General features: G+C 41.4%; 1 protein-coding gene across 3 annotated transcripts in view; it reads right to left on the reverse strand.

Annotated features, from left to right (window-relative positions):
- Nucleotides 1-15,943, reverse strand: part of SPATA18 (spermatogenesis associated 18) — a 47,796-nt gene that overhangs the window by 928 nt on the left and 30,925 nt on the right. The window contains exons 6-12 of one of the 3 annotated variants that reach the window (XR_012787497.1): nt 15,265-15,399; nt 13,894-14,128; nt 11,083-11,241; nt 10,194-10,369; nt 9,199-9,322; nt 5,620-5,682; nt 3,428-3,676 (exon numbers count right to left, since the gene is read on the reverse strand). Coding sequence is in view for 2 of the 3 variants with exons in the window: in XM_075566633.1 (XP_075422748.1) it covers nt 3,578-3,676; nt 5,620-5,682; nt 9,199-9,322; nt 10,194-10,369; nt 11,083-11,241; nt 13,894-14,128; nt 15,265-15,399 (991 nt within the window). In the remaining variant the exon portion in view is untranslated. The remainder of the gene's footprint in view (nt 1-3,427; nt 3,677-5,619; nt 5,683-9,198; nt 9,323-10,193; nt 10,370-11,082; nt 11,242-13,893; nt 14,129-15,264; nt 15,400-15,943) is intronic. The other 2 variants (XM_075566633.1, XM_075566638.1) reach the window with 2 other exon arrangements.

Here is a 15,943-nt window from a genome sequence, read left to right on the forward strand (position 1 = left end):
GCTGAGAGAAGGATTCGTGGATTTATTCTTCAAAGGTGTTCTGGGGGACAGGCTTAAAATGCTTCAAGCGTCAAATCTAAACACAATAAAGCAGCATTGCATGCTACTGGGTAAAACTATCGCCCCTGAAAATTAACATGCTGGGGGGCGAGATATAATTATACCACAGGGGCCAGGAATAATGGTACTGAAAAGATGCACAACACCCCAAAAATGTTTTGCATGCATCTGCACTAAATGTAAGCAACTAGTTAAACACGTTTACACCAAGTCAGACTTAATGGGCAATCTTGATGGATATAAAATAGAAAAAGAATAAGCACCCAGACACAAGGGCTTAATACATCTCTTTATAAAATGTGTGTCTGCTGACCCCTCCTGTAACTACTACCCCAAAACACAAGCTGATGCACGTGGGGAAAGTTTTAAATGCCTCTGAGCATCAATTTTATGGGATTGTGTTCCCTATAACATAGCCCCCTATATTATGTCTGTAAGTCCGTGGAAACAGACACAGGTACTACCATAAATGTTTTCAACTTACTGTATGATATTTTAAATTCATAGGCTTAACATTTAAAAAAAAAATGGACATTCTCCATCGGGGGATCCCAAACCTTGCTTATGATATGATTTGTGATTTTCTCACAAAACAATAAATTAATGGTAAGAATATGCATTTATAAAATTTTTTTACATATTGTACTGTACATTTGTATTATTTTCCTCTTTAAAGGGCTTTTCACTATTATATTTCAGTGTTTTGTTAAAGTTTGCACATTATTGAAGTACACTTGTTTTGTAAAATAAATAAAAAGTTAAAAATGTAACAAAATATAACATGTAACACAAATAATAACGATAATTATAGGCTAAAGCAGTAAAATTCCGGGCATTATTGAAAACCCTGCTCTCTGATTGGTTAAAATTCCGGGCATTATCCAATCAGTAATGCCCGAAATTTTAGCAGCTTGCAAAGTGCAGTTTTCAATGTGTTTATTTCCAGCCAATCAGCTTTCAGAACAGCTGAGACAGGGCAGGGGATTGGTTAGAATGAAGTAACAGCTCTGAGACAGGGCAGGGGATTGGTCAGGAATTATCAGCCACGGGTTGACTCGTCCCCCTCCCGAGCTGACCGAGATTTTCTGAGCAGATTCAGTTGAATTGGGGGGGACGGGTGAGTCTGCAAAGAAGTAAGTGGCTGTCTGCAGTTTCTTTGTGGCTGCAGTTTGTGTGTGTGTGTGTGTGTGTGTGTGTGTGTGTGTGTGTGTGTGTGTATATAGAGCCCCAGTGTGTGTGTGTGTGTGTGTGTGTGTGTGTGTGTGTGTGTGTGTGTGTGTGTGTGTGTGTGTGTCAGCAGCAGTGTTTATGGGTGTAGCATGTGTGTGTAGCAGCAGAGTTTGTGTGCGTAGAGCGGTTGTGTGTGTGTGTGTGTGTGTGTGTGTGTGTGTGTGTGTGTGTGTGTCAGCAGCAGTGTTTATGGGTGTAGCATGTGTGTGTAGCAGCAGAGTTTGTGTGTGTAGAGCGTGTGTGTGTGTGTGTGTGTGTGTGTGTGTGTGTGTGTGTGTGTGTGTGTGTGTGTGTGTGTGTGTGTGTGTGTGTGTGTGTAGAGGTGCTGTGTTGTGAGTGTAGAGGAGGTGCTGTGTTTTGTGTCTAGAGCTCCAGTGTGTGTGTGTATGGGGTGTGCTTGTGTGTGTAGAACTGCTGTGTGTAGAGGTGCTGTGTTTTGTGTGTGTGTGTGTGTGTGTGTGTAGCAGCAGTTTGTGTGTGTTGAGCTGCTGTGTGTGTCTGTAGAGGTGCTGTGTGTGTCTGTAGAGGTGCTGTGTGTGTCTGTAGAGGTGCTGTGCCTGTCTGTAGAGGTGCTGTGCCTGTCTGTAGAGGTGCTGTGTGTGTCTGTAGAGGTGCTGTGTGTGTCTGTAGAGGTGCTGTGCCTGTCTGTAGAGGTGCTGTGCCTGTCTGTAGAGGTGCTGTGCCTGTCTGTAGAGGTGCTGTGCCTGTCTGTAGAGGTGCTGTGCCTGTCTGTAGAGGTGCTGTGCCTGTCTGTAGAGGTGCTGTGCCTGTCTGTAGAGGTGCTGTGTGTGTCTGTAGAGGTGCTGTGTGTGTCTGTAGAGGTGCTGTGTGTGTCTGCAGAGGTGCTGTGTTTGTCTGTAGAGGTGCTGTGCCTGTCTGTAGAGGTGCTGTGTTTGTCTGTAGAGGTGCTGTGTGTGTCTGTAGAGGTGCTGTGTGTGTGTCTGTAGAGGTGCTGTGTGTGTCTGTAGAGGTGTGTGTGTGTGTGTGTGTGTGTGTGTGTTTGTACAGAGAGGGGGCGGCAGTGTGTGGATATAGATATCTGCAGTGTAAGAGTATATAGAGGTGGTTTCATGTATTTACCATTTTATTTTAATTAAAAAATCTATTTAACTATACAAAAGTGTCTATTATTTGTTAAATAAGCCTACATTTAGCCTATAATAGTAATAATCCCCTCAGAACAGGGCATTACTGGCCAATAATGCCCTGGCTGAGTTGAAGTCCCGAGGCGAACCCAGCCAGGACATTATTGGCCAGTAATGCCCTGTTCTTCAGGGATTATTACTGCATTAAACAAGAAAGCACAGGTCTCAGAGGGAGACCCAAAACCACATTAACAAACTTTTTTTAACGTTTGAAGGAAACTTATAATCCAAACTTATCGTGCTGTTTTTATTCATCATTTATATGGTCTCATCCAGCCCATCAACGCTCCTTCTCTTCAAAAATAAGATATACCTTGTAGCAAGAATGCTCTCTATGTTGTGGCCTATTCCATAAGCATAGATCCAGGTGATGCCAATGGTGCTACAGGAAATCTAGGGGCACTCGATTCTGAACACACATGAGTGCACTTAGTTTATTTATGAATTCAATATTGACTGGTTGTTCCTAATGCATGATCTGGTCGGGTTCCCCCTGGGCTAGTACTGGAGACCACTGCATTACCAACTGGTCTGCTAATCAGTGACAGAACAATTAGATACCTAAAGATGTTAACTGACCCCAACTACCAGCATCAATACTTCTAAAGCAGATTCAATGTAGGTTGTGATACTTCTTAGCAGACCAACATTACCGGTCATTATAGATGACATTATAGTGTGTACGGCTTGGAACCCTCCTTGGCTCCTTCGTTTAGAAGGAAACATATTTATTCTAAAGTGATGAGTACGAGCAGAGTTAAACCCTGTTAGGAGTCTTCAAGGGGAGTGGTGACAAGATTAGCACAAATTTGCAGGGGATATGTGTACTCTGCGTCATGAAGAGCAGAGGTGTGAAGAGCTGTCAGGCTGACTGAATCAAAGTATAACAAATACGAAATCATAGGTACTTGCTGAGCAGCTGGGCTCTTCTTCCAATTGACATCTGCCAGGAAATGAATACCTACGTATATTAGATGCGGTACTGTAGTTACCTTTACAAAGTACCATGGTCCTTCAGTTCCAAGGTAGACAAGTATGTGCTCAGGTAAATGGTTCAGACGCCCTTTATTGCAGAGTAAGTAAGAATACGTACAGATGGAGAAGGAGGGGGGAATGGGCACTTCGTTGATATGCTGTCTTTTTCAGCCCGTTAACATAGAAACCTTCAGCCACTGACTATCATTCCACTTACTTGGGGTCCCGCTTCTTCTATTTGGGGAAGAACTGCGGCTTCTAGATGCCTATAAAGAACATGAATAAATTGTATGCATCATTAACAACTGTTAGCCTTTGTCTGCCAGAGGGGCCTGTAACACAGCAATGCATTGCACATCCTGCCAGTGGCAGACGCTTTAACTAATACACCTGTTTATAGTCCTCCTAAATGTAGAATGAAATACCTGCTGCATGTAAATACATCGTCTATTCTACAAATAAAGGGTTTTCACATGTAACATATTTCACCTAATAACTTTGTAAGCCCAATGTTATTTAGCTTTAGGTATGGTTCTCTTATCCCAGAACTCTTATAACAGGTCTCTTCCACTGGCTGCCCACGGGGCCACATGCAGCCCACAAATACCTTTGATGGGGCCCTTGGACTCTTCACTTCTGCTAATTTCATACTAGTTGCTTAGGCAGCTAAGTCCAATTTTTCACACTGCAACTGACTGGTTAAGGTAATGAACAACACACAGAACCCCAGCAAGCTCTTTTTAGGTTAAGGTAATGTAAATATATATGGTACAGATGTTATACAAACTTGCAACATATTGAAATATAATAATTTTCACGTCTTATATAAAATAAAATAACATTACAATAAGCTTGTGGCCGTTGTACTTCTAAATGTTTTCTAATCTTCCCCCTATGATGAACTGTTCGAAGAGACCTGCTCTATAACTTCCCTATGTTTTAAGCCCACCACTGTCTGAAAGGTGTCTCTGCTGTCCGGCCTTCTTGCCTCTCATCTGTATTCCTTACAATAGATCCTAAATGCTGCTGCCAAAATCACTCTACTATTTCCTAAATCTGTCTCAGTGTCTCCCCTGCTGAAATCCCTCTCCTGGCATCCTATCAAATCCCGTATCACACACTCAATTCTCCTCCTCACTTTTAAAGCTTTACACTCTTCTGTCCCTCCTTACATCTCAGCCCTAATTTCTCGCTATGCTCCATCCCGACTCTTGCGTTCTGCTGAAGGATGTCTTCTTTCTACCCCCTTTGTATCTAAAGCCCTCTCCTGCTTTAAACCTTTCTCACTGACTGCCACACACCTCTGTAATGCCCTTCCTCTCAATATCCGACTAGCGCCTTCACTATCAACCTTTCAGACTCACCTCAAAACACACCTGCTTAAAGAAGCATATGAGAAGCTCCATGGCTGATAATTAACACCTCATACATAAACCTTGGCTCCTTGCAGACACACTTACCAGAATGCCCTCCTACTGTCTCTATACGTTCTTCCTACCAACCAATTAGATTGTAAGCTCTTCGGAGCATGGATTCCTTTTCCTAAATGATACTTTTATGTCTGAAGCACTTCTCCCCTTCATGTGTCATTTATATTATTTGTTATTAATATGATTGTCACGTGTGTTACTGCTGTGAAGCGCTATGTACATTAATGGCGCTATATAAATAAAGACATACATACATTACACACATCCATGTTACCTGTAGTAGAGATGGGCAAATCCGCCAAAATCTGTTTCCCAGATTTTCGCTGATGTTATCCCCAAAAACCGTTTCCTCCGTGTAAAATCCGCAAATGGATTTGGCCGGTCCTCACGGAGTCATCAAAATTCGCCATTGGATACACCCCGTGGATGGATTTGTAGAGTCGAATCCACGGATTGGATTCTATAAATCCGTCCACGGATTGCGGAATGTATTGGTAATAATAATAAATAAATCAGCAAACAGCGAATCGCCCTTTTTGACATTGATCCGCTGAAATCCGCCAACCAAAGGATCCGGCCGATCCGCTGCAAATCCAAATTTGCAAAACAAATTTGCCCATCTCTACCTGTAGTGTAAGCATGCAAATGTGATTGGTGCCATATGAATACAAGCAATACTAATAAAAATGTACCTCCCCAATTAAATTAACAGCATATAACGACTACTTGGCTCAGTTGGACTCTGCACTTTCCCTATTGATACAAAGTTGTATGCTTACCAAGCTTCGGCCTGGGCTTGCTGAACGAGAACGAATTGAGTTTCTACTCTTTACTGAAGACCACTGCGAAGAAATGCAAAGTAAAAAGAATATTGCAACAAATGGTATAATAATATAGTAAAGCTGAGGAAAACGTTACACTGCAATGCTCTAAGGCAGTGTTATTCAAGCAGGGTTCCCTGCAATTTTCAGGTCATTTGAAAATGTTACCAAATACAGCAGAATTTACAATGCATCTGATCTCAAACACGCTATTAGAGAGGTTTGGGGTCCCTTACAATGCATCTGATCTCAGACGCACTATTAGAGAGGGTTGGGGTCCCTTACAATACATCTGATCTCAGACGCACTATTAGAGAGGGTTGGAGGTTCCTTAAAATGCATCTGATCTCAGACGCGCTATTAGAGAGGGTTTGGTTCCTTACAATGCATCTGATCTCAGACGTGTTGTTAGAGAGGGTTTGGTTCCTTACAATGCATCTGATCTCAGACGCGTTGTTAGAGGGGGTTGGGGTTCCTTACAATACATCTAATCTCAGACACTCTATTAGAGAGGGTTTGGTTCCTTACAATGCATCTGATCTCAGACGCGTTGTTAGAGAGGGTTGGGGTTCCTTACAATACATCTAATCTCAGACACTCTATTAGAGAGGGTTTGGTTCCTTACAATACATCTGATCTCAGACACGCTATTAGAGAGGGTTTGGTTCCTTACAATACATCTGATCTCAGACACGCTATTAGAGAGGGTTTGGTTCCTTACAATACATCTGATCTCAGACACGCTATTAGAGAGGGTTTGGTTCCTTACAATACATCTGATCTCAGACACTCTATTAGAGAGGGTTTGGTTCCTTACAATACATCTGATCTCAGACACTCTATTAGAGAGGGTTTGGTTCCTTACAATACATCTGATCTCAGACACGCTATTAGAGAGGGTTTGGTTCCTTGCAATACATGTCCTGGAACAGGATTGTATATTTTCTGTATATTTTTTCTGCTCTCACGCTGCCAACTCTCCCAAGGGAAGTTGCATGTTTTCCCTGTTCCAAGCAGCCAGTGCTCCTGTGTATATTGCAACATAGTTGTTACATATCACTTTTTCCAGATGCCACTAGTCAGTTGGCCTGGCAACCTCCCAATGCTCATAGTTGAGATCTCCCCCTGCCCTTCTCTGTATATTGTTATGCCCCTTGGCTTGTTCCTATCTGGAAAGGAAAGTGTGCTCTCTCTCTCTCTTTTCAACAGCAGCCAAAGTGAGTAGACACATCTTCCACTGCTCCCTTAGAAAAGGATTCCTTTTAACCTTCCCCTTATAAAAAAGCCACTACCTTTCAATAGGATACTTTTCCTCACAAGAGACACTTCCTACCACAAACTACATGCAAGTACTTTTATATTTCTGTTATCCCCACTCAATAAAGTGAAAGAAAATAGAAGGACTTTGTGGGCTTTAAAAAGGGGGTGAGTTTATGCTACATGAACCTTCTCATCTGCCACAAGTGAGCCTGGATCCAGAATAATGCATCTAATCTAAGACACACTATTAGAGAGGGCTGGGTTTCCTTACAATGCATCTGATCTCAGACGCACTATTAGAGAGGGTTGGGGTTCCTTACAATGCGTCTGATACAGTCCCAAACCTAAAACCCTACCCTGAGGCTTGGAGTCTTCCGGCTATGCGACATACGACTCCGGATGCCGTAACGAAGGACAGTAGTACCCACTGCGAGGACACCGTGACCGGCGGTTCTGCTGCGGGTGTCCGGATTGAACTTTCTCCCGGCCCGGTCCTTAGAGTATTGGTAAGTCACTTCCCCTCTCCCTATCCCATCCCTCTCGGAGGCATTACGCTTGGCATATTAACTGCAGTTGTGGGTACAGCTACGGCTGCCTCATTTGCTGTCTCCGTGTAGGGTTTTAGGTTTGGGACTGTATTCCGCCTTGGGTCCCCCCCTTTTCCCTTCCCCCTCCTTTCTCCCTGGTTGCTCCTGCCCCTGCTAGCTACAGAGTGCATAGGAAACAACGGGGTTTCCCTTTACCGATATCTGGACCTGGCTGATCAATTAACAACTGGAGTTTGTTGGAAGGGAGACAGATCCATTTTTTACTTGTGACATGTAAGTCTGTACTAAGTGTATATTTTACATAAAACACTATATGTTTTTATTGATAGCTCTTTCGTTTGCGCTTTTCTTTTTTGTTTGTTGTAGTGTCTAATTTGACCCCACTGATCATGGGAGAGTTGAAGAGCTGCAGGAGAGATCAACAATATTGGCTACTATGAGAGCTAAGGATCAGCGCGCAGTAACTACCAACAATCCATTTATGGGGACATGTTTGTTCCCATACTTCCTGTATTTTTTATAGTGTCAACAGAAAAATACATTTCATTACAAATATCTACATTTCGTTAAAAGCTTCTTCCAATCCATTGTGTTTATTTTTACTATCTTATTGGACTTGGTGACAGACTATGCCGAGCGCAGTAAATGTAGTATTTTTGTACTCTTTCTTTCTTATGTAGCCAGGTACCCCCTGGGTTACTAAACTTCTCTGCCTAACACGTAAGTCCTGGTACCAGCGCAGGCAGTGTTAGGGTTAATCCATGCCCTTGCCGCAGTAAACAACTCCCTAGTAGTGACAGGGGGGGTGGGCCCAAGGCCTAGGTACTGTCCATAAGCGGGGCTAAGACCTGGGACCCTCCCGTGGTAACAAAAAGGGGCTGCAGCCTAAATTTAGTGGTTGTCTCCCACACGTCTCAGTGAGAGAGTTGTGTTCTATCCTCTCCCCTCCTGGGGAGTGGGGTGTGTGTTCTATGCTGAGCCTGGGACCTGGTTTCAGGCCTTACCTTCCACAGGGGAGTGGAAGCAACTACCTTATACTCCACCAGGGAGTATGGGAGATAAGGAGAGACTCCTGAGGCCTCAAGCTCCTTGGGTTGGCTCCAGGGACCACAGAAGATGTGCTGTATTATGTCAGTGTGCTGCTTGATGTTTGCTGTGAGACCAGAAAAAAGACTACCAGTTATTTGTATACTCCTGCCTGAGGCTGCAGTCATTCAGGGGGAAGGAAAGAGGTTTCCTGCAGGGACTGCACCTATCCATGATAGGCCCTGTTGGATGGAGGTGCTGCATCGAAGAGTAAGAGAAGCAGATCTTAAAACTTGTCCTGTTTATCCCCACTACCATCGGAGGAAGCTCAGAGTCCTGAGAGCCTACAGGTGAGCAGCACTACACCCGGTAACCAGAACCAATTCTCCCTTCGGGTGGGGGATCAGGGATAACACTTATATCTGTCAGAGGGACAAGCAGCAGAAGAAGGCACTTTAACCGTGAAATGGGGCAAAAGAACATGCCCAGGCCGCAGTAACATTACACAAAGGGAGTAGCTAATGGAACGGAAACCCTGACACATTTCAGCTTGCACGTTTACACTGCAGCTCTGAAAAGCTCTTTAATCATTTTTTTAATGGATTTGATTCTAAAATAAGTCATCAACCACCCTCTTACAGAAGTCTCTGCTATGGGTTAGTTTTGGTTCTAGGAGCAATTGCATGTCTTAAGCTTCCCTTACCAGAGCACCTCTCTTAGTCACTGCCTCTCCCTTCACAATGGCAGTATCATTTTCCATCAGAACGGGCCACACGTGGTAATACACCAGAGGAGCTGTGAACTCAGAATCATAGCTGCGACGATACCTAGACAAACAGAGAAATATTACCTAAAACGTTGTGTTTTATAATGCTACATTGAAGTCTCAGACCTGGTCGTTCTCATTGTTTTTTAGTGGTGTCTTGTTTATTTAGAAACACACTCATACATTTTTAACATTAAATACATTTAACATCAGTTATTGAAGTCAATATCAACTACTTGTTGGTCCAATAAACGGTATTATACCACCTACTCCATCTCCCTCTTTGTTACTTATTGAAGTCAGTAGTTTTCCTTTAAAATGTCATGTTTTGGTCCAGAAACCCTTAATCTCACTGCTCTGGGTTCTTGCAAGATGACATCTCTGAAGATCTTAGTTGAAACTTAGGTTTTCAAATCCATATTCCATTTGGTAATTCTAAGCACACGTACCAAATAAATATTTTGTTTGGCACAAACGGCACAAATGGGATTTAAAGCAGAAGTTACCCTTAACTAAAACCCTTTTTTCTTTTTACTGGATTGGAACCGAGGGTCCCTCCAGAGCTAAAACAAAAATGCGCTATTTTCAGCTCAGGGGACTTCCCGGTTCCCAAGCTAGTTACCAGTGAAGTCCCCTCTATTACTTCCTGGTTTATACAAGAGATTGCAATGGCCGACCAATAGAAAGATGCAACTGATGATGGTTTAGCATCCTATCAGTGGGCACCCGGGGGTCCCGGGAGCTGAAAATAGCATGGTTCAGCTCCGTCCCCCATCTCGTAAAAAAAAAAAAAATGTGGGGTCAAAAAAAAAAATAGACGAGTAGAGGGGATTACTGCTTTAAGACATGCCGAACTTGAAGAGTACCACCATTTAGTAACCCAATATACATTGTCTTGGTATGTGTATAAAATGTTTCGGAGTTCTCCTTACTTGCTTTCACTAAAGAGTTCTCCATCAACTGTAAATGTGATGTCCAATGGTATCTCCAGCGTCTGCATGGCAAAAGCAACACGGCACACCTCCCGAATGAATCCACTTATGAGAATAAAGTCCACTTCAGGTGGGAAGGAGATTTTGGGATTGACATTCATAGCATTGATCACCTCCTAGAAAAAGAAAAACATACATATGTTACAAAAAAACACATGAAAAAATAACATGAACTACTGTAGCACTCACCCTGTATAACACAATTCAGCTAGAGGTGCTATGATCCTGCATCCCCACCGCAAGATGCATGCAGCTATACAAAAACCAAACTGGATAAGCACTCAAAGGTAATAATGAAGGGCTGACGAGGGGCCTGCAAGCGTTGAAGTGTTATTCTATTGTGTACACATAGCAGTGTGTGCCTGCTGCAATTCCTTTCCCTGTGTGTGCGCTGACATTTCTGTATTGCTGCTTTTCTGATACATTAAAGAAGAAAATTGGTGAGACCAAAAGCAAAACGTAAGTCCTTCATTATTATTTTTGTGTGCTGATCCAGTTTGGTTTTTACACAAAAGACATGATGCATAATGCATCTCACAATCTGTATTATGTAACTTGAGATGTTTTTTTTAATTTGATCTTTTAGGCAAAAAAAAAATGGCATGTGCAGCTGTTACTTTGCTTTCAAAACAAAAGTACCCGGAAACATTCATAATGACCTTAAGAAGCCTGAATCTATTTTATACGTGATAGACAAATAATCAAGTAATACATAACTGACTCAGTATGTAGCCATTTTCTGTACAACAAACAATGCATAGAATCCAGGTGAATCACTTTTCTGTGGCCTGTGTGTTTACTGTAAAAGAAAGGTATAACTCAATCTCACGTTAACACTGGACTGGACGTCATATAGATCCAGGTTGCGAACAATGTAATCGATGACGGCATCCTCCAATGATTCGGGTCCCAAGTGAGATGGAGACAGGGACTTTCTTACACGCAGCTTGAACTGTCTGAAGGCCATCTTGGCTGCATGGAAAGATTCCTGTGCAAAATAGAAAATCAGCTGTAGAGCAGATTCAAAGTATTTGTACTACGGGAAAATTGTTTTTTTTAAAAAGGCACTCTCATCTTGTGTTTCTTTGCATCCCTATATTAACATGTTGCTGTCACCATGGGCAGTGAAGGGTTCTGGGTATTTTGCTTCAGTTTTGTACCAGGTTAGATTTGGGGAGTGTCAATAGTGCAGTTAGGGAAGAGTAAAACATAATATAATTGGGTGAATCAATTTCTGGGTATCATCCTTTTTTTCCCCTACCTCAAAAAAATCTTACACATCTAAGGTAGCATACAGTACACATCTCTTATTAACAGTCTGCAACAGATATACAGTAAGAAGAGTGTTCATTAGCCATTTTGCAGGCACTAATCCAGCAAGGCATTAATAAAGAGTTACATTTCTTTAATCTAGCAAAAATTGGAGCAGTGCGTTAAAGTTTCTGTTTCTCTGCAATAATCCACGGACACCTCTTAGTAGTATTTAGGCATACCAATTATAAATACATTATTTCTTATTCATTATAAACAATTAGTAAGAACGTAATTTAGAAAGGAAAAAAAAAATCTACATTCACCAACATTTCTAAGTTGTCCAAAGCTGTTGGTTGCGAAAGCAAAGAATTGCAGAAAGGATACTGCACATGCAGAAAATGTGTTTTTTGGAGGGGGTTCAAAAAGACAAAAACAATGGAATTCAGAAAAGGGAACTTCAAGTGGCCATTATCTAGCACTGTGTGCATGTTTAGTTCCAGAGAACTTGGAGGAATTTACAAAAAGGTAAAAAGGTTCTTCCCACTCACATATTTTGTTCTTGATTTTTATAAAAAGTGTATAAAAATGACATGAACTATCGCAAAAACTGCCAAGTTTCAGACCAAAATGTGTAATAGTTATAGGAATGTTATGTATAAGTTCCCATCTGTTCCAACTGAAAACATAAATAACTGTTGCTGTATATACTACAGCACATTTTTGTGTAAGCTTATACCGTATCTATATACTGTATCTATAATAGACAAAATGCCCTATGGAATGTTTCATCTAGTTACTGTAGTTTTCAGATGACATGGAAATTATCATTGAAATAACTCTGATCACCAACCCTTTTTTTTATCCTTCATTTAATTCAGTAAATCATTTTAATTCTTCCAAACAATATTGCTGTGTGTGTGTGTCATTGAAATAGTCAAGCAATGCAATTGGCCCCTCTTCAATGTGCTGTGAAGCCGTATTCCTTTACTTGGGGAAGATTTATGCTCCATTTACTTACATGGGGCTTAAATCTCCTGGAGCAAGGGAAAGACGTCTGCAAAGCATAGAGCACCGGGACTTAAAAGATCATTTGACTACACAAACAGTATAGAGGATAGTGAGCACTCTTAACGGAACTAAAACAGAACAATGTGTAACACATGGTAGCGGGAACAAGGGAGGGTCCCCAAACCCTCCAAATAAACAATTCTAAATAACCAAATGGGTTCCCAGCACTCAAAGAATACCAAAGAAGATATGGATGTGCCAAAATAAATTTTTATATTATATCTAAATAGATCACAAAGTACAAAATACACTGAATTATGTCAAAAAGAAACACCCGTGTAATACACAAATACTGTGCAACGGGAGGAAAGGGACAAGGGGAAAGGAAAGAAGGGGAAGAGAAACATGGGAAAGAGTGAAAGGAGAATAAGGGGGGCAAGGTTTTGGGGAGTGAACCCCCTTCTTCTGGCCCATTACCAAAGACTAGGTGGGTCTAAGGTACTTCCCTTGACACCCCTTGATTAAAAGCCTCCCTTCAGTGAAAATATACAGAGGTAGGATAGAGTCAAGACTTGAACGCTAGACCTGTGTAAAGTTCAAAACAGGGGCCCAGACAAATCTACAAGGCAACCAATCGCAAGGCTATATTTACAAACACAGATGTAAATGTAAGGAAAAACTCAGTAAAGCTCTAAGGGGCAATAATTCAATATACAAAGGCCCAGCTCAGAAACAAGCTGCGTAAGCCTATGGAACAATCCACGGGTACCCTAAGGGGTTGACGGTACATGCACACGTCCTCACAAATCAGGTATTGTAGCTCTGGATAAGTACTCATGCTTGCATATTTGTCTGGGGCCCTGTTGTGAACTTTACTGGTGCTCCAGTATTGTATCTATCCTATTAGGATCACACCTCTGTATATTTTCACTGTAAGAAGGTTTTTAATCATAGGGTGTCAAGGGAAGTACCTTAGACCCACTTGGTCTTTGGGAACGAGTCAGAAGAAGGGATTTGCCCCATGAAACTTTGCCCTCCTTATTCTCCTTTCACTGTCCCGTGTTTCTCTTCCCCTCCTTTCCTTTTCCCTCCCTCCCCTCCCATTGCACAGTATTTGTGTATTACACGTAGTTTCTTTTTGACATAATTCAGTGTATTTTGTGATCACTTTAGATATAATATAAAAAATTATTTTGGTACATCCATATCTTCTTTGGTATTCTTGGAGTGCTGGGAACCCATTTGGTTATTGAGCATTATTTGACTATATCACAGGTATTGAATGAATACAGATAACCTTTATGTGGTTTATTTTGTGTTGTCTTAACCTTCAGCTTTAAAATGTCAACAAATTGTAGGCATAGATTGCGTTCCATACCACAGTGGAAGTAAAAATGATTCTCTGAACCATCTCCAGATCATCGATGTAACGTCTCAGGAGGTTCTGCGCATCCAGCCGATCAGTAGCATAGATGTCATTGAATCTGGACACGAGGCGGCTGTGGCGAGAGGCGTCGGTAAGCCTGGCCACGGTGGGTGACTCGCTCCTAGTGAATGGACTGGATGACCTGCTGGAGTGGCGCGGGGGGCTGGGAGACCGGCTTCTGGAAAGTCTGAAACAAGGGAGCGTTAACAAAATGGCAACAAGAACCGTCACAGGAAAGGGCTTCCCGTGCAATCACAGGCGCCGAGGGAGCCACAGCTCATTTTTCAGGCACATTATTTATCATTTTAAACAAAAGTCAAATGTAACCCGTACTTGTGATAATTTCTAGAATAATGTACCAACTCACAGGTGGGCTACATATACGCTATGATAAAAACTTAGAACCTAAAAGCTAGCGGAAGCCTATTGCCCCTACAGTTTCTTTAATGTCTGTATGGCCTTATTTGTGAAAGGCAGTATCCATTGTTTGATGGATGTGTCCATTTATTGGACTAGGTAAAGCCTTGAGCTACTGGCGTTTTGAGAATTAGGCCCTAACAACGAAGAAAATTGAGTTTGCAAGTCTCCATTAACTTACCACTATATTTGGGTATTCTCATGCTTATGGATTGATGTATACTGTAGTCCTAGAAAGTACTTACATCTTATTGAACATATAGGAACAAGACTTAGTGCAGAAGTAAAGGAATCCCTTTTAGACTTGCACACATATGAATTACTTTAGATATCACAAGTGATATTTTTATTTGTTGTATGCTGTACGGTGGGGGGTATTTGTCACTTTTTTTTACCCACGATAATTTATATAATGTGTGGTTAAAACCTATTCCAGCTTCACATTGCAAAGCCAGTATAACCAACCTCACACTGATAACCAAACGGTCGAAATAGCTGTCTGTGAGTAGGTTTCCTGGCTATGCACTTCTTTAACCCAGGCTGTGCTGAAAAGCTGTGTAGTACATCAGGCATAAGCTTATAGGGGTCCATGTTAAAGTGGACATGAAGTAAAAGGTGACACTGTGAGCTCATTTGCGTGTCATTACCCAGAATCCCTAGCTGCAGTGGAATAAATGTATGTTAAAAGATAATGGGGGGAAAGCAGGGTTGCAGACCTGCAAATGTGCTCACAAGTGGGATTTTTATTTTCTTTAGATTTGGTGAATCCATAAACATGTTTTAATTTACTGTATAACACAGCATGTATAGCATACAGCTGAGGATTAAATATATACAACTTGCCACAAAGAATTGATTTTTGGGGTCGCATTTAGATTTCTGTCCTAGCAAAGCGCTGCACCGTACCTGCCCTGTAGCACAGACTTCTCAGCTGACAGAACGGAGATCTCATCCTTCAGAAGTCGAATCTGTCGCTCATAGTCACCCAGGAGATCTGCTTTCCTCATGTTCATCTCTGACTTTTCCTGGGAAGCCCTCAACCTATCAATAACACAGAACTTAAGTGATTTAAATACTACAAATACGTTCCCACTAAAATATAAGATGTAAAAAAAAAAAAAAAAAAAAAAAAAAAAAAAAATCATTCTTTTTAACAAGATGAAGTGAACAAAAAGAAGACCTAACATTTGCTTCAAGAATCTCCCACCCTGTCATCACCCAAAATATTCTGTAATCACAAAATTGCCCATACTTTTTTGGTATCACCATGTTTATATCTAAACAGGATTTTTATAATTGCCGAAGAAAACTTACAGAAAAGTATTATTTATGGGACTTGTATACTATATATATATATATATATATATATATATATATATATATATATATATATATATATATATATATATATATACAGGTATATATAGTTTTATTGTGGGGGGTTGGGGAGGTGCGCAGGGGCAAGCCTTGTGCATGTACAGTACCAAGATATTTTGATCCAATGTTGCCATGTGTACATAATTTTGAGATTTGGGAGCTGAGATTTGAGATAATACTGTATTATAATAATTGGGTCATTCATTTC

Source organism: Ascaphus truei, chromosome 1 (assembly GCF_040206685.1).
Source record: "Ascaphus truei isolate aAscTru1 chromosome 1, aAscTru1.hap1, whole genome shotgun sequence".
Lineage (NCBI taxonomy): Eukaryota > Metazoa > Chordata > Amphibia > Anura > Ascaphidae > Ascaphus > Ascaphus truei.